This window comes from Mus pahari, chromosome 13 (assembly GCF_900095145.1).
Source record: "Mus pahari chromosome 13, PAHARI_EIJ_v1.1, whole genome shotgun sequence".
In the NCBI taxonomy this organism is placed as follows: domain Eukaryota; kingdom Metazoa; phylum Chordata; class Mammalia; order Rodentia; family Muridae; genus Mus; species Mus pahari.
In genome coordinates, this window is record NC_034602.1 from 7,321,263 (window position 1) to 7,339,416 (window position 18,154).

Consider the following 18,154-nt stretch of genomic DNA (forward strand, 5'->3'; position numbering starts at 1 on the left):
CTATGTGTGAGTGCTTTCAGAAGCCAGAGTGTGTGTGTGTGTGTATGTGTGTGTGTGTGTGTGTGTTTCTGTTTAGGAGATGCCACCTATGTGTGAGTGCTTTCAGAAGCCAGAATAGGTGTCAGATGCCCTGAAACACAGGTTACAAACATTTGTGCAGTCCTGGCTGTCCTGGAACTCACCCTGTAGACCAGACTGGCCTAGAACTCAGAAATTCACCTGCCTCTGCCTCCCAAGTGCTGGGATTACAGGCATTTGCCACCACTGCACGGCTCAAGCCTCAGTTCTAATGCTTCTAATATCCTATATTCTACCAATAACATAAGAACACACAGACTCAACTGAAATCTCAGAGTTCCTGCCATATCTTCCCCAAATCTTGGTCTCCTTTTATAAATAGTAGCATTTGAAGCATTATAAAAAAAAAAAATTAAGTAAATAAGAAATGTTAGTGTTACCTGTGCTGCAGCCCAAATGCAGTCAATATGCTGAGTACTCAGTCGTCCCTCTGCTGCCAAAAAATTCAAAATCACTTGGCACTGTTTAATAATCTACAAGAGGAAAAATTGGTATAGTTACTTTTCTTTTTTTTTTTTTTTTTTTTTTTTAAAATATGGAACACTTCACGAATTTGCGTGTCATCCTTGCGCAGGGGCCATGCTAATCTTCTCTGTATCGTTCCAATTTTAGTATATGTGCTGCACTATAGTTACTTTTCTTAAGCCTCTCTTTATAATTAAGAAAAAGAAACAATTGTCTACAAACCTCAATATGTAAATTTGGTCCAAATATATGTTCTACTACATTGTTGCTAATAAGCCAGTCTGCAAGTTCTTTTGCAATGGACCTAGAACCGAATGATGGAAAAAATATTATTTAAAGCATTTTCCCAAAAAGACACCAGAAAACTTCCATACAGTACAAAGAATAGTTTTAAAAAAAAAATGTACAAGACTACAAATCAGAACTACACTGAAATGTAACAAACATCATATTCCTTGATTTTATAAACAATTAACATTTGAAAAATTAACGTACACAACACCAACTCCTGAAATGAGAGCTTTGTGTTCATGAATTAATTACCACAGTAGTACTGTAGCATTTAGAAAAGATTTCCCAATACTAATTCTATAATGAATAAATAAGCAAAGTAGGAAGTATTGTGTTACCTAAGAGATGAACACATAAAGAATTGTTCCCAAGAACAACCTGCATGTCTCCTTCCTAACACTAATGAAGAATTCATCAACGAAGAGCTAAGTCATTCGCATATAGTTGTAAAGTGGAAAGAAAAAAAACAAAACAAAACAGTGCCAATATATATAACTACTTCTGTGTAGATCTATTCCACATATGATGTGTAAGATTAAGTTTTAATAATTAATATATGAAATATTACCTCTAACACTTAGGAGAAGCAGGAGATCACCTTACATTTGAGGCCATCATGTCCTATAGCAATCATGTCTGGGTTACCCAGAGCTACACAGTGACTCTTGTCTCAATAAAAGAAAAACAAAACCAATTTGTTTGTTTTGGGCCAGGGTGAATCTTTTCTTAAACAAAAAAAAAGCATTTATTTATTTATTTATTTATTAATTATATGTAATTACACTGTAGCTGTCTTCAGACACTCCAGAAGAGGGTGTCCGATCTTGTTATAGATGGTTGGGAGCCACCATGTGGTTGCTGGGATTTGAACTCAGGACCTTTGGAAGAGCAATCAGTGCTCTTAACCGCTAAGCCATCTCTCCAGCCCGTGAATCATTTTTAGAATGAACATTTATCTTTACTTTTAAGGACTAGAAGATAAAGACAGTCCTTACTAGTAAGAAATAGTATAAACAGTATGAGAAAATTAGAGCAAATAAAAATACAATGTGTGACTACTGTTGAAGACTAAATTGAGTATCCTTTAAAACCTTAAGATACACATATTACACATACCAAATCGCCTGTTTTCTTTTTTTTTTAATTAGATATTTACTTTATTTACATTTCAAATGTTGTCCCCTTTCCTGGCTTCCCATCCAAAAACAGCCTATCCCCTCCCCACACCCCTCCAAATTCACATGTTTTCAATGGATTTAAAAAGCATCTCCATCACTTCAGAAAATCCTGTTTGTTGGCCTATTTGCAATAAGTCAATCCTTCTTTCACTTCCAGCCTTATTACTCTGTATCTCTCTCCATAATTTATCAATTTATAGACATTTCAGATAAACACAATTACATGATATTATTATTTTCATTGTGCTTTGAGGAATACAAGCAGATTCAAGCTCTGAATCTATGGCCTCTGTGCATGCTACAGCCAAAACTTTCATTGATCATCTTCTATACCTGCACTGTGCTGTGCTGTACTGCAAGGTAGGTGTTATGTGGATATATGTATGCATATATATGGGTGAACACGTGTGGAGACTACAGGTTTATGCTGAGTGTCTTATCTAACTGCCCTCTATCTAACATATTGAGCCAAGAGCTCACCAATTCAGTTATTCTAGCCATCCAGTTTGTTCCAAGGATGCCCTCCCTGTCTTTGCCTTCTAAGCACTGGGCCCAGTCCTGAACACACAGAGCCATCTTCCCAGCCCTACTGTTCTTTGTTTGATTGTTTTTTAGTTTTATTTATGTCGTACCATACTCTGCCTATTTCCCAGGCTCTTCTATATTATAATTTATAGTCATAATCCTTTCCTCTTTGCTTTTTTTGTGGTGTGAATTAAACATAGTACCTCGTTCATGTGGGCAAAATTTCTATCACTGAGTTTCATTCTCTTTTATTGCTGAATAGTATTACATTAACCAAACCTATTTTTAATCATGGATATGTGGGTCTATTATGTAGATAAATGATGTATGCCTGCCTCGTGCCTGTGGAGACTAAAGAGGGCAACAGATTCTTTCAAGTTGGAGTTACAAGTGGCTATGAACCACCCAATGTGGCTTAGTAAACTAAACTTACGTCCTCTAGAAAAACATAAGAGCACTTAACTGTTGAATAATCTCTCTAGAACCAATAAATCAAATTTTCTATACATTTACCAGGCTCATTAAGTGGTAGTATGTATTTTTTTATTCCCTAAGAGTATTACATCATGTCAATATATGATACTGTTTGTCCATTTAGTAAGTTTATCTTATAGTATGTATTAATACTGCCTTCTTTTTACTGTTAAACACTATTACATTGTTTATCTATTATTTCTCTACATAACTTTGATTAGTATCTAGATATTTTCTACTTTTAAGTTGCTAGTTTTGTTCATGTGCTGGTCTCTAAAACATATGATCACATATATCATGGTAGATAATGAGTAGTAAGACTGAAGGCCATTATACTCAATTTATGTTTCGCTTTAGGAAAGTGTTACTATATTTCTTTATTATAGCTATGTAGTGACCAAGTAATATTTCATTATGGTTTTAATATGTCTTGCACCCTACTCCTTTTTTCTCACATTTGTTGGGAAATCAAGGATCCTCCTTTGTCTGCCTACTGAATGTTAGAATTACAGGCATGTACTACCACACCCATCTCTGCTTCATGAATTTGAGCTTTTTGTCAGGTTAATATGTGTGTGTGTGTGTGTGTGTGTGTGTGTGTGTGTGTGTGTGTGTGTGCGCGCGCGCGCATGTCTGTGGAAGTCCAAAGAGTGTTGACTCCCTGGAGATGAAGTTACAGGTAGCTGGAAGCACCCAAAAAGGGTACTGAGAATTAAACGCAGAACTCACTGAGCCATTTCTCCATCTCCAGTGTATTTTTTTTTCCTTAAAGAATCTTTAACCTATATTCATCTGGGGGATACGTATGTGTGTGCATGCACACATGCAAACTGCTGCTCATAGAGGCCCGAGAAGCGCATGAGATCCCTTGAGTTGCCATGACAGGTGGCTCCAGTCAACTGACAAGTGACCTCTGAAAAAGAAGCAACTGCTCCTAACCACTAAACCATCTCTCTAGAAACTTAAATATATATATATTTTTTTTTTAAAGAAAAAAACAAGTTTGAACACATTGTTCCATACAAATTGAAGCTACAGGTAAAGATTTCCAATAAACACTAGAAATCAAGTAAAGTCACGACTATATTTGTATAAAAACAATGACAATTTGGCATACTTCAGCCAAGGCATGATGGCACAGACCTTTAATCTCAGTATTTAGAAGGCAGATGTAGAGAGAACTGAAGCCAACCTGGTCTACACAGTAAGTTCCAGGACAGCCAAGGGTACAGTCTTATCTTTTTTAATGTGTAACTCTGTATTAACTAATGCTCCTACTTACGTTTCTGTGTCTGAGACCAATGATTCGTTATTGCACACATCATTGAAAGTATGGAGCTGATTCTAAGATTAAAGAAAAGAAATTAAGGTTTGTCCTTCTAACAACAAAACTGTTAGTTAGCAAGTGGCATGAAACAAAATAAACCAGTTACATATATAAAAACACAACTGATAAGATTGCAATTATAAAACAGAAGACATAAAACAATGAATATACTACTTTATCATGTTAAATACTAAAATTATTTGCAATAAAAACATTTATGCTTTATTTCATTAAACACATTCAAGAAAGTAAAGCTGAGTAAAGAAAGAGGTCAATTCAATCTAGGTAGAACGCCTTCTGTCATCAGGAACAGGCTCAGAAAGGCTTCCTAGGCCACACTGGCTTGAGATTTACTGAGGAAAATGCCAGAAGCACTTTGTGTATTTACAAACCCCACAGCTAAGTAAGCTAGCTTTTCACTGCTCAGTTTCCTTCTGACATTACAAAAGCTACATGAGCAATGAAAGAAGTAAAGCCAGCGAGGAGCAAGGAAACTGAGAGCACATCCAATCTAAGAGTCAGCTCTTGTCTTCACCTATCCCCATCCCAAAGATTCAAACACACAGGTTTTTATGATTCGCCCACTTTAAGTAGTACTTGATAATTTAGTTAAATGTACCTGCCACTCAATGAACTGTGACTTCTGCCTGAAAATTAACTCGATAATCACTGCCAATGGTTGTTCTTTCTTAAATCACTATCTTAAATGCAGATAAGATGAGAACCATTAAACAGACCATGGTGTGCACACTTGTGATTCAAGTACTCAAGAAGCAAATGCAGAAAACACTAAGTTTAAAGCCATCCTGGGCTATATAGCCAAAACTTGGATCAAATTCATGAATTTTTTTTACAAAAATAATAATAATAATAATAATAATAATAATTTAAAAATAGCCAGATGTGGTAGTACACTCCTGCAATCCCAGCAGCCAAGATGTTCAAGCAGTAGGATCAGGCGTTCAAAGCGAGCCTTGGCTACATGGTAACTTCAGATTGATCTGGCTACCATATAACACAGTCTTATTTAAAAACTGTAAAGAAAAATGTATCCAGGGAAATGGCACAGTAGTTCTTGCCTTAAGCCAGCGCAAGCATAAGGACCTTAATTTGGATCTCCAGCATTAAAAAAAGCTGTACAAAAGAGCACATGTTTATCATCAAAGTGCTGCAGAGTAGCCAAGGAGAATGCCCAGGATGTACAGGCCAACCACGCTAGTGAAAGCCCATGCATTTCAGATTCATTACAAGAATCTGATTCAAAGAAAAAGCAACTGAAGTAGTCACAGATATCAACATCTGCACTTCACACAGATGAATGAAATACACACACACACACACACGTATATATATACAGTTACTCAGATAACTAGCAACTGAGTGTAGGAATTCAAGACTAGCTTTGAAAATATAGTAAGACACTGGCTAAATGAACAATATAAACAAAATAAACTGTGTAACAATGATGCGACTCGAGCCGGGCATGGTAGCGCAGGTCTTTAATCCCAGCACTTGGGAGGGAGAGACGGGAGGATTTCTGAGTTTGAGGCCAGCCTGGTCTACAAAGTGAGTTCCAGGACAGCCAGGGCTACACAGAGAAACCCTGTCTTGAAAAAAAAAAAACAACAACAACAACAATGATGAGACTCTGATCACATTTTTTAGATCAAATAGATCTAAAGCACAAATCAAAGCTTCACTCTTAGTTTTAAAGATTTATTTTTATTTTATGAGTGTTTGCCTGAAATGCACCACCATAAAAGAGGCATCAGATGCCATGGGACTGGAGTTGTCAGCCTACATATGGGTGATAAGAATCAAACCAGGTTCTCTCAAGGACAATAAATGTTCTTGACCATTGTGCCATTACTTTAGTTCTCACTGGTCTCATTTTTAAAATAAGGAAAATACAGAGATTATTTGTGAAGGCAATACAAAATAATCTATGCATTAAGCCTAGAATAATAAAGTCCTTCTCTAGTATCATTATTACATTTGTCTAGCAAGCAAACAAAGGAAGCATTGCTTACTGTTATCTGACTCAATCCAGCCAACCTCATGGTCAGAGTTGGTGACATAAAGTATTTAAATGCAAGGTCTAGACTTTCCTTATCAAAGCACAAAGTTGTATCCAACGGCTCTTTCACTGTACTCCACATTAGGTCAGCCATATTACGAGCTGCACTCTGTCGTAACTCCTGATCCGAGAGCTTGCATAAATACCTAATGATTCAAAAACAAAAAGCACACAAACTCACCAGACACTTCTGAAAATCCCAACAGAAATCCACCAACATTCCTTTGCTCCAAACCTCCGTTTTATGTATGAGATCCTGGAATCCTTACCCGTACGTACTGTGTGTGCAGGCATGTGGGGTGTGTCACGCCATGGGTGTGGGGGTCACAAGACAACATAGGGAGTTGGCTCTTACTGACACACAGCTCACAGTGAACGGAGCTCAGGGCATCAGGCTTCAAGTACGTCGACTCACTAAGACATTTAGTGAGCTGCAATTTAAACTATTTTACTTAATAGTTTTAAAAAACCTCTTAATTGTGAAAACGTGTCATTACTTAGATTCCAGCTGGACCTCACAATTGCAAAGAACCAAGTCATTTATCATTGGGTGCTCCATAATGCTTTATCACTCTCTAAAATCTGTCATATTTACAGTTCTGGATTAGTGATTACCAGCTGACTTCATAAGACACAGCACATTTCCTTCCTAAACACTAGCAAACATTGTTAAGGTATGCATTCAAAGCACTGGGGATTTTTGGTTTTCTTCTTTTTTTAATTGTCAGGACCTCGCTCATGTCTGTAGGTGTTAACTCTGTTATCCAACCTTTCAACACCTTAGGATCTGAACAATGTCACATATGCCTCTCATTGCTACATATACAAGTGTTTACAATGTGACTCAAATACTACGCCCATCAAAAGGTATCTACTTTTTACCCTACTGAATATGGACTTTGCCAGAGAATGTGCTTTTGCCAAGGTGGTATCAACAAACATGACTGATATAAGAACACTTAGAGCTATTGAACTTGCCCTCTACTGTTACAAACTCTTCCACCATTAAAAGAAGAGACACAAATTAGACTACTTCATGAAAAAACAATTTCTGAGCCGGGCGTGGTGGCGCACGCCTTTGATCCCAGCACTCAGGAGGCAGAGGCAGGCAGATTTCTGAGTTCGAGGCCAGCATGGTCTACAAAGTGAGTTCCAGGACAGCCAGAGCTACACGGAGAAACTCTGTCTTGAAATAGGAAAGGAAAGGAAAGGAAAAAGGAAAGGAAAGACAAAACAATTTCTGACTAACCAAGTGACATCAAGCAACTATCAAACATGAATATGTATCCTACTTCCCAACACCAACTAGGCTGCTAGCCACAGAACAAGGTTATCCTCAACAATCCAGTTTCTTCAAAGCCAGTCCAAATCAGTTGAATTATCTATCTTACCAAGTATGACAAATAGTAAACATCCTTTATTTTAAAACACTAAGTATGAGGCAGAGGCTGTTTGCTGACATAGCAAAAGGAACTGCTACAGGGCTTAACCCTAGACTCGTGTACATTTTCTTTCTTTTCCCTTTAAGTGACCTCATTTGTTCTACTAGTTCCTGAATACTGCTCTTATGCTGACAATGGGATTGGGAGAGGTTTACATGTGTGCATGAGTATTTATGTATTATGTGCCTATATGTATATAACCCATACATGTGTATGGACCAGGGCAGAGGTCAATGTGGGTTATCTTCTTCAACTACTCAATCACTTTTACTTATTTATCTATTTACTTCTTTATTTATGTCTTTATCTTATGTATGTTTTGCCTGTTTGTATGTCTGAGTACCAATTGCATGTCTGGTGGCTGAAAAGGCCAGAAGAGGATGTCTTCAGTTCCCCTAGGACTGGAGTGGCACACAGTTACGGAAATTAACTCCAGCTTCCTGAATGGCTGGCTGATCAATGAGAACTAGGAATTTGTTTCTACTTCTTTCTTATATCTGAACTCAAGCCTGCATATCTATGTCAAATCCCCAGTCCTCCAGCTGACAACTAAATGACTTTCTTCTCAACTAGAAGCTCATGCTTTCAGTTTGCCAACATCACATTAAAGACTGAAAAGGAGTACCAAGCTTTCTTGGTCGTTTATGTCACTGTTAATGATATCCAAAGCAAAAGAAATATCTGAGAAGGGGTGAATATTTGTGTCATCTATAATGTTACTTTTTCTTTCTTCTTTATTTTTTAATTAGACTTACTCGTTCTATGTGTATTTTGCCTGCATGTATGCATATGTAACATGCCCTGCTGGTGCCAATAAATGTCAGAAGAATGCACTGGAACCCTTGACACTGGAATTACACCATGTGGGTGGAATTACACCATGTGGGTGCTAGAAACTGAACCCAAGTCCTTTGCAAGAGCAGTCAGTATTCTTAATCACTGAGCTATCTCTCCAGCCCCAGGACTGGTACCTTTTCCTATATAGCCCCATCACTGCAAGTCTTAGTGATTTTATTTTCACTTAATATATCTATTCAATATAGCTGTCAATAATCTGGGTATAATTAATATAATTTCTATCTACAACATGGCACTGAACTTTTAAACCAGTCCCTTACTTTCTAATAAATTCTCTATAGAATTTAAAATGAGGATTTTATTAAAGGCCAAATTGGTCTTTTAAAAACCATTATGATGGGCTGGAAAGATGGCTCAGAGTTAAGAACACAGACTGCTCTTCCAAAAGTCCTGAGTTAAATTCCCAGCAACCACATGGTGGCTCACAACCATCTGGGGCTCCAATGCCCTCTTCTGTTGTGTCTGAAAAAAAAAGTGACAGTATACTCATACACATAAAATAATAAATAAATCTTAAAAAAAATATATATGACTCATCTGCCTCATTGGTAAACCCAAATACAGGCAGTAACCTACAAGGATCTGAATAGTCTGCCCTTGCTAAGCACTACGACTTTATACCATAAACACCCTCCCTTCCTTACACAGCAGGCACACACCATTCACTTCCACATCTCCTTTGTCAGATTATTTCTAAGTCTTTGTCCCTACTGTTTTTTTCCTAGAACATCCCCCTGACACCACATGATGAACTGGTTCACATCCTTTATGCTTTCCCGTTTCCTCTCTGTCTATTACTTTACTTAGAGGGCACTCATTACATCCAAGATATCCTGTTACCCTGACATTCTGAAACACCTCACACACTATCAAGAAAAATAGTAAACACTCAAAACTTTACAAGTGAACGAATGAGGAAAAATTGCAAAGAACTGATTTTTAATTTTAAAAAATTAATTCTTAGAACTCTCATAGTTCATTTCTAAGCTATACAACACATCTTAGGTTTCCTTCTTAGGTGGAACTCAAATTCACTTCTACCTCAAAAAGACCTTTCTCATTCCCAGAATTTAACTTGTATGTGTTCATATGTACAAAAGTGTGTTTATAGAGGTTGGCAACATCAGTCTTACAGAACCCAACACTTTGTTAGTTTTTGTTTGAAACGAGGTCTCTCATTGCCTGTAACTTCATCAAATAAGCTGAGTAAGGAGGTGCGGAGGCTGAGTCCCTGCTTACCAGTCTCCAATTGCCATCTAACCCACAAGCATTTGCTGTCATACATGGGTATTTATATGGCCTCAGGTTCTCAGACTTGCACAAAGGCTTTTCAAACTGACTCACCTCTGCAGGCCTTACTTCACCCAGTACTTACAGTTACAATCCACTATTTAAAAAAAAAAAAAAAAAAAGATTTATTTATTTTATGTATATGAATACACTGTAGCTGTACTCAAACGCACCAGTACAGGGCATCAGATTCCATTACAGATGGTTATGAACCACCATGTGGTCACTGGGAATTGAACGAGACCTCTGGAAGAACAACAGTCAGTGCTCTTATCCATTGAGCCATCTCTGCAGTCCCACAATCCACTATTCTTACTGTTCCTATTTCTTTCCTGATATTTATCCTATTCCTTGTGATTCCTTATATAGTGTAATGAGTTACTTTCTAAATAAGCTGTTCTATAACATATTTAAAACTACTTACTGAACTCAGTAAAACCATAATAAATCTGTTTAGCTCTCCATAAAATTACATATAAAATATAAGACTAAGTAATTTTCCAAAATATAAATATCAAAAATAAACTCATACACATGCATAAAAGCAACAAAATTGTTATAAATTGTTTAACTGTATTATTATGAATTTATTAATTAAAGAAATTTAGAACACATACCTGATAACGTACGTTCTAAAAGGAATAATGTGCTGCATGACAGCAGGGATATGTAGCCATATCCTAATCTATAAGTAAATATAAAGAAAACAATGTATAATAAAAATGTAAGACATTTCACAGTCTTCCAATTAATTTAAAACAAAAGCAATTAACATTTGGATGCCTCTAAAACACCACATATTTTATTTATAAATTGTGAATAGGATAAGTAATAAAAAATTAATCTAATTTACACACAATAGTATAAAATCAACTTTAATACTCAAACCATGCTTTCCCATCTCTCTTTGTATGACAGCAGCTACAAATCCGAGTAATGAACTGACTTTACAATAAAACCATCACATCCTTCATTTCAAAGCAGATTAAGTTATATGATTTGTAGTCATTTCAACATCCATATGAGACAAATATATTTCTCAGTTGGATGCTCATTACAGTATCAGTGACCTAGAGGAGGATGATCTGCAACATGCACCACTCCATTACCTTCCAGGGCTCATCTGCCAGATCTGCTTGCTAGGGGAATATGCCCTTCATTCCTCACCATTCTCACCATTCCATATCTATCTTTCACAAAGCTGTAGCACTCCATTATCAAGTGCATGTCCTTTTTTTTTTTTTTTTTTTTTTTTGGTTTTGTTGAGACAGGATTTCTCTGTGTAGCCCTGGCTGTCCTGGAACTCACTTTGTAGACCAGGCTGGCCTCGAACTCAGAAATCTGCCTGCCTCTGCNCAGGCTGGCCTCGAACTCAGAAATCTGCCTGCCTCTGCCTCCTGAGTGCTGGGATTAAAGGCAAGCGCTACCACGCCCGGCCGGTATGTCCTTTCAATTCGAGTAGAAGAGTTCTTCCATGAAAAACACATGGAGGATGGGGCAGTATGGCGCATGTCCCTAACCCCAGTAGTTGGAGGCAGAGGCAAGGATCTCTGTGAGTTTGAGGGAAGCACAGTGAGTTCCAGATCAGTCAGAACTACGAGGAAAAACCCTGTCTCAACAAAATACACATATGTGTGTGTGTGTGAGACCAAATATATGTGCACGTATATACATATATGGAGTAGGCACTGAAGAAACAGCTCATTCTCTCTCCTACACATACACACACACAAAATGTAATTTTTAAAAACTTTTATTTATGTGTATGAGTCTTTTGCTTGCATGTATGCCTATATATATCATGTGTCTCCTAAATCTGAAGTTGTATATAGTTGTGAACTGCCATGTGGGTGCTGGGAATTGAACCCAGGTCCTCTACAAAAACAAGAAGTGCTCTTAACCTCTGAATCATCTCTCCAGACCATAAAAAATTTTTTAGAGAAATATTTGCCCCACTTATAAAAAACTGAACATGGTAAAGATTAAGCCAAATTAAAGTGAAGCTTAAATGCAACCAATCGAGGTTTATGTGCAAAGTGTAAAAAGTGACTCAAAGTACAAAGATACAAAATGAGCTGAAAGGCTCTTATTTAAAAAAAAAAAAAAAAAAAAAAGGTTATGGATACTGTGTTTGCCTTTCCAGAAAACAACACTTCCTACAAAGCTACAGAAATTAGGACAGAAAACAAACTAAAGGACGATATTAGATATGAATACGCTTTTCAGGTACCTTTGCTAACTGTGCTAATAAGATTCTAGCAAACCTCTTAACTACATGTTAAATGTCTCCCTAATACAGGAAAGTATTCTCTGTTACCCAAAGCTTAATGACAGAGCTATTTTTGCTAAATTAGCAAAATAAAAATCTTACAAAAACAAAACAAAAAAATGTCAACCTAATGTCTGATCTGGCATGTAATCCTAAAATAATTTTTTATATTTAAAAGCTTCTGTTCCTCCACTTGTAAAATCAGTCCACTTTTAAGGGAGGCAGGATCTCATTATGCAGTATCTCTAGCTGGCTTGGAACTCACTCTGTAGACCAGGCTGCCCTCCAACTCAGTGCAGGAATTAAAGGAGGAACTGCAACACCTGGCCAGAGCAGTACTAACAGAGTTCAGTCTGTTCTGATCACCATGACAAGCTTAGGTCTGATATTTTACTCAATAATATACACTGTTTTTGGAAGCATATTATTTGTAAAAAAAAATTTTGCCTTCCTAGTTTGAGAGGAAATTTTCAGAAGAGTTAAGAACTAAGAAAAAAATGTGTGCAAAAATTTAGAACAAAATTTAGCCTCACAGAGAGACCCACCATATGGGTCTTAAAAGGCACATATCCTCTTTTAATTTATATTCTACTACTACTACTCCAATCTGTGATAAATATTGGGTACTTCTTTTCCTAAAGATTTAAAAAGTCAGCAGAAAATAATAACAACTTTTTAAAGTTTCTTTTCTTTCTGTAGCTAGATGAACTACTTCTAAGAAAGGATCTGTACAAGTGGGCTACTTGTACAATACACTAACCATCAGACTAAGAACTGCTGAAGGTAGCCAGGGGTGGTGATGTAAAACTTTAATCCCAGAACTTGAAAGATGGAGGGTAGCCTGGATAGCGAGGTCCATGACAGCCGAGACTACATAAAGAGGCTCCTTTCCAAATAAAATAATAATAATAATAATAATAATAATAATACATAAAGAGGATCCGTTCCAAATAAAATAATAATAATAATACATAAAGAGGCTCCTTTCCAAATAAAATTATTATTATTATTATTATTATTCCAGTATTGTGTTGCATTGTTTTTATCAACATAGAAAGAAAACTAAGAAACATAATAATTGTTATTTATTATTATTATATTAAATCTTTACTTATTGTTTGACTTCTGCATGTGCGCAGAAGTCAAAGGATGAATGAGTAACTCTCAGGAGGTTCCTCCTACAACCTTATGAAACCTGAAGACAGTAACTAAGGCCATCATGCCTGCTACAAGTAGCTCACATCTTACCGAACTAAGACTGCTTTTACTGTTGAACTCCATTTAATTTAATGTTACAGAATCCTCTAAGGAAGACACCATCATCATTTTCATTTTAAGATTTAAAGTTAATATTTTAAACTAAAAATTAAAAGGAAACATTTAAATGCAGAACTAAAATCCAACTATAAATCCAAAGGGGGCTAAGCTTGATGGCATACACCCTAATTCCAGCAAACTCCAAGCAAAGGAAAGGCAATAGGATCTCTAAGAGTTAGAAGTCATCCAAGACTGTAACAGCAGACCTTGTCTAAGATGCACAAAAAGTCGAAAGGGAACATACAATAAACATGCTACATTCACTTTTTCTATTTTAAAACTCTTTCAACATATTAAAAAAAAAACATGGAATTGATATAAAAATGATCTTGGTAAAAATGATTTATTTAAATTACAGACACATATGCAATAAATCTGAGCAACACCAATGTCCTCCCTTTCCAGTGCTCAATGGCACTATACGGTTACCACTGGAAACAATACAACACAATACTGGCCAAGGACTTTCCATATACTATTTTCATTTTATATAAATTTTATTTAAATAATACAAAAGCTTAGGTTTCAGTTAAGTTACATTTAACTTCATCTATACTCTTCCTAAAATAAACACGGTAAGATATTAAAGGCTGAAAATACAGATAGAAAATTACTTCTCTAATAAAATTTTCACTGTGCCTCACAATTTTGACAGTATAAGGAGAAAAAGCAACATTACATCATCCTATATAACGCAGAGGGAAGGCAGACACATTTCTTTTTTTTTTTTTTTTCACTTTGAAGGAACCAGTGAATTTCTAAAGGCATTTCCTTACAGTGGTGGCACCTGGCTCAGGACGGGCAGCCTGGGGAAAGCCTGGCTGCCCAGGTCTCTCAGGGTGATAGTAGAAATAACATTTTAAGGATGAGGCCATTGCCATGCCCTGGGTACAACAACCAGGAAAATCACAAGAATCATGAAAACAAGAACTCTAAAATCTCAATACTACACTCCTTAAAAAAAAATAAAATAAAAAAAAAAAAATCAAATGAGCCAAAGATGCCAAGCCAAAGCTCTGAGGACCTGGGCACCCTGTCCATTGTGCACAGTGGCTGTGGCTGCTGTAGACAGTCCCTGGTCAACCTTGGACTTGGTCATCACACGTAGTTGAGGGAAGACTTCTTGTCTGGTCCAAAGGTCCTTGCTTAGTGCGCGTCCCAGTGATGCTCTAGGCAGACTGGTGAGGGAACACTTTGGTAGGAAGAAGCCCTCAGGGAAGTGTAGGGAGACAGGACGAACATTCTCCTTCCCTAAGGGGAGGGAAGGACAGGATTCCAGGGAAATCAGATTTGTCGGGAAGTGGGTGGGTGCTGATGCTGATTTGAATGCTGATTGGTGGGCACCTGGGGAGAAGAAAAGGGGAGCTAGGTAGGGTGGGCAGCCCCACCCTCCAGCATAAGCCAGCGGAGGTGGGATGCTCAGAGGTTGCTGAAGAGTTCATTTTTCTTGCTCCAGTCCATCTGCGGGGCCCTCTTGCTACTGCGCTTCTGGTGGGCCCTCTCTTTAGCCACAGCCAGGGAGATGTTGAGGTCCAAGATGGGGTCAGAGGAGGAGGAGGTAGATGAGGGTTCTGTGGAAACTTGTCTCTTGGGGCTGTCTTGGGAATTTAGCTCCTCACTGGTATCGCTGGAGGCAGATCTTGCCAGGGCTGGCCTGGGGCTCTCTGAAGCTGGTTCCACCAGGGCTTCACGGCTGCTCTCCTTCTGTATCTCTCCATTGCTGAAGGGCTCAGGCAAAGGGCCATCCAGGTGCTCCTCAGACGGGATCACTTTGCACTTCTTGAAGAACTCATCTGTTTCCTTGTCTACCACCAGGAGCTTGGCCTCTTCACCTCCAGCCTTGATGGCGGACACCACGTCCCCGTGCTGCTTGCCCTCCATGCAGACACCATTGACCTCCACAATGCGGTCCTGGGCCCGGAGTCCAGACGCCTCTGCTGGTGAGTCTGGGTCCACTGCTCGGATAAACTGGCCTGGCTTAGACTTGTCGCTGTGCAGGTTGAAGCCATAGCCATTGGGGCCTTTCTTCATGGTGCAGAGCCGGGGCCGGAGCTCGCGCAAGTGGCTCTTTTCGGCCTCATTCTGGTCCCTCGCCTCCTGGCGAATCGGCTTGTTCTGACTTCTCCTGGGGGCGCAGCAGCTCTTCCCGGATCGGGACGCCCAGCTTCTTGAGACGCTCGTCGGTCTCCGGGTCGACCACCAGCAGGCGCACGGCGTTCAGCGCCGCGNGGATGCGGCTCACCACCTGCTGATGTGTCTCCTTNTCCACATTCTCNCCGTTCACCTCCACCAATCGGTCTCCGGCCAACAACCCCGACTTCTCGGCCGGCGAGCCAGGTTCTACCAGCCGGATAAACTGGCCCACCTTGCCCTTNTCCCCGTGCAGGTGGAAGCCGTAGCCGTTCGGACCCTTCTCCAGGCAGCAGAGCCGGGGCAGAGGCTCCCCGGCCGCTGCGTCCGCGCTCATCTTGCTCTGCGAAGGCTCAGCGCGGGTGCCATCGGAGGCCGGGGACTCACGACCTTTCTCCCCGAGCCGCAGAGCTCGAGTTGGGGGCTGAGCACCGCACGGGGCACAGGGAACAGGTGTCCCGGGAACCGCGGTTGTGAACGTACAGGAAGGGAGCCGGCCAATCCCCGCCCTGCGCGGCGTCTCGGCAGACACATTTCAATAGTGAAGTAGATAAACATCATTTAAATAATGTAAAACACTAGGAAGCAGAAAGTTTTCCCAGGACAAAATCCTAGACAAGCTACCTACCTTTGACTTTTATATAAAAAAGGTAAGGGCAACCTTTACCTATTTTAAATTTTAAAATTGACTAATTATATTCACATTATAATTTTATTACCTTTTAAAAATAGACTTTACATATTTAGTTTTAAATTATGCAGAAATTACACATGCAAATTAATCAAAACCTGCAATTTCTGGACAAAAAAATTCACGACATTGAAATACAGATATTATACTAAAAAAGGTAAATAATAATTCCAAACAATACTTACATTAGAAACAACTGTAATAAACGCATGTGCTATAAGAAATGGTAAAGTTTCAGGAGTCCCATATTCAAAGCAATCCTTCATGAGAGAAAGGCCATTTTTCCCACAAAACAGACAGACATAACGAAGCAAGTGCAAGGGTACTTCTACATCCTATAAAAAACAAAAGTGCATCCTTTTGAAATTTATAAGAAATCATTTTCAGTTTATGAGCAACAGTGATTTACTATCAGATGTAAAAACTCAAAAGATAAAACAATACGTATTTCATAAACCTTAGAATATAAAAAAATACTTACATTCATATCACAGAATGCCCCTAATATGTTACTTTCTTGTGTCGATATATCCTAATTAAAAAAAAAAAGTATTAGACCATTATTAAATGATGATCTAAAAACAAAAATTTTCTAAAAGTGATCTTATAAAATCTCAAGAGTGTATCTTACAGCCATCCATCAACAGCAACATCCCCTACTGAAGTTACAGTATCTCAGCTCTGAAGTATTCTTAAAGCCTTCTACAGAAACCTTTCCAGTTATACACACTGTACACTGTTATCCTCATTCTGCCTAAGCTTCTTTCACAGTACCTGGCAAGTATCAGACAAGTATTCTACAACTGAACCACACCCCTAACTTTTTTCTCTTTTTTCCTTTTATTGGAGATAGAGTCTCACTGTGGAAGCCCAGAATGGCCTTGAATTCATAAGTCTGCTGTTTCCACCTTCATTATAGTTGTGTATAACCACACTGGGCTTATTTTGCCTTCTCAAATAAAAACAACTTAAACAACATAAGCTTTCCTTTAAAATCAGGGTGAATCTGTGTTGGGTTAATGATTGTTTAGTGGTAGAACACCTGCTTAGCATGTATAAGGCCCTGGGTTGGATCATTACCACTTGGGGCACACTTCAAAAGAGTCAAGAGTGATTCTTAAAAATACAAATTAGGTGATTTTCAAACTACACTCTAGAACGCTCGTGAGATGCACTCCAGAGAATGTGTGTTCCATATATAAGATTAGCTGTCCAAAGCACATTCGATGGGGACCGTATAAGCAAATGTTTATGGAAGGGTAAACAGTACTTATCAATACTTAAAATGTGAACTGCTTTAGACCTACGGATCATCTTTTAAATATTTTAGCCTGAAGAAGTACCAAGAGAAATGCTGGAAATTTTATGTATAATCACATTCACCAAAAATTGTAACAAAACTAAATTCAACTAATACTCATAGATCAGATAAGTAAATGGTAGCATAAACACCCAATTTCAGAGAACCTATAAGAAAACACTCTAAAAACTGAGATGTGGTAAAAAGTTTCACTAAAATGTAAGCATATGACATATAGGTTAGACCATTTAAGAAACTGTTCAAAGCTGAGAGGTGGTGGCACACCCCTTCAATCCCACAACTCTAGAGGCAGAGGCAGGTGGCTCTCTGAGGGAGGCCAGCCTAGTCTACATACAGAGGGAGATCCAGGACAGCCAGAGCTACACAAAAAAATCCTGTCTCAGAATAACAAAAAAGACCTGTTGAAAATTTTTTTAAAAAA

The 18,154-nt window shown here is 38.3% G+C and overlaps 1 protein-coding gene and 2 pseudogenes across 5 annotated transcripts in view; all 3 read right to left on the reverse strand.

Annotated features, from left to right (window-relative positions):
* Usp34 (ubiquitin specific peptidase 34) overlaps nucleotides 1-18,154 on the reverse strand; it is a 194,576-nt gene that overhangs the window by 138,362 nt on the left and 38,060 nt on the right. For all 5 annotated transcript variants that reach the window (XM_029544913.1, XM_021210274.1, XM_029544912.1 and 2 more), the window contains 7 exons: nucleotides 16,894-16,944; nucleotides 16,598-16,747; nucleotides 10,623-10,690; nucleotides 6,369-6,561; nucleotides 4,294-4,355; nucleotides 766-847; nucleotides 459-551 (listed from right to left, as the gene is read on the reverse strand). In XM_029544913.1, coding sequence (XP_029400773.1) covers nucleotides 459-551; nucleotides 766-847; nucleotides 4,294-4,355; nucleotides 6,369-6,561; nucleotides 10,623-10,690; nucleotides 16,598-16,747; nucleotides 16,894-16,944 — 699 coding nt within the window. The remainder of the gene's footprint in view (nucleotides 1-458; nucleotides 552-765; nucleotides 848-4,293; nucleotides 4,356-6,368; nucleotides 6,562-10,622; nucleotides 10,691-16,597; nucleotides 16,748-16,893; nucleotides 16,945-18,154) is intronic.
* LOC115065317 lies at nucleotides 608-704 on the reverse strand (annotated as a pseudogene).
* LOC110330262 lies at nucleotides 14,327-16,247 on the reverse strand (annotated as a pseudogene).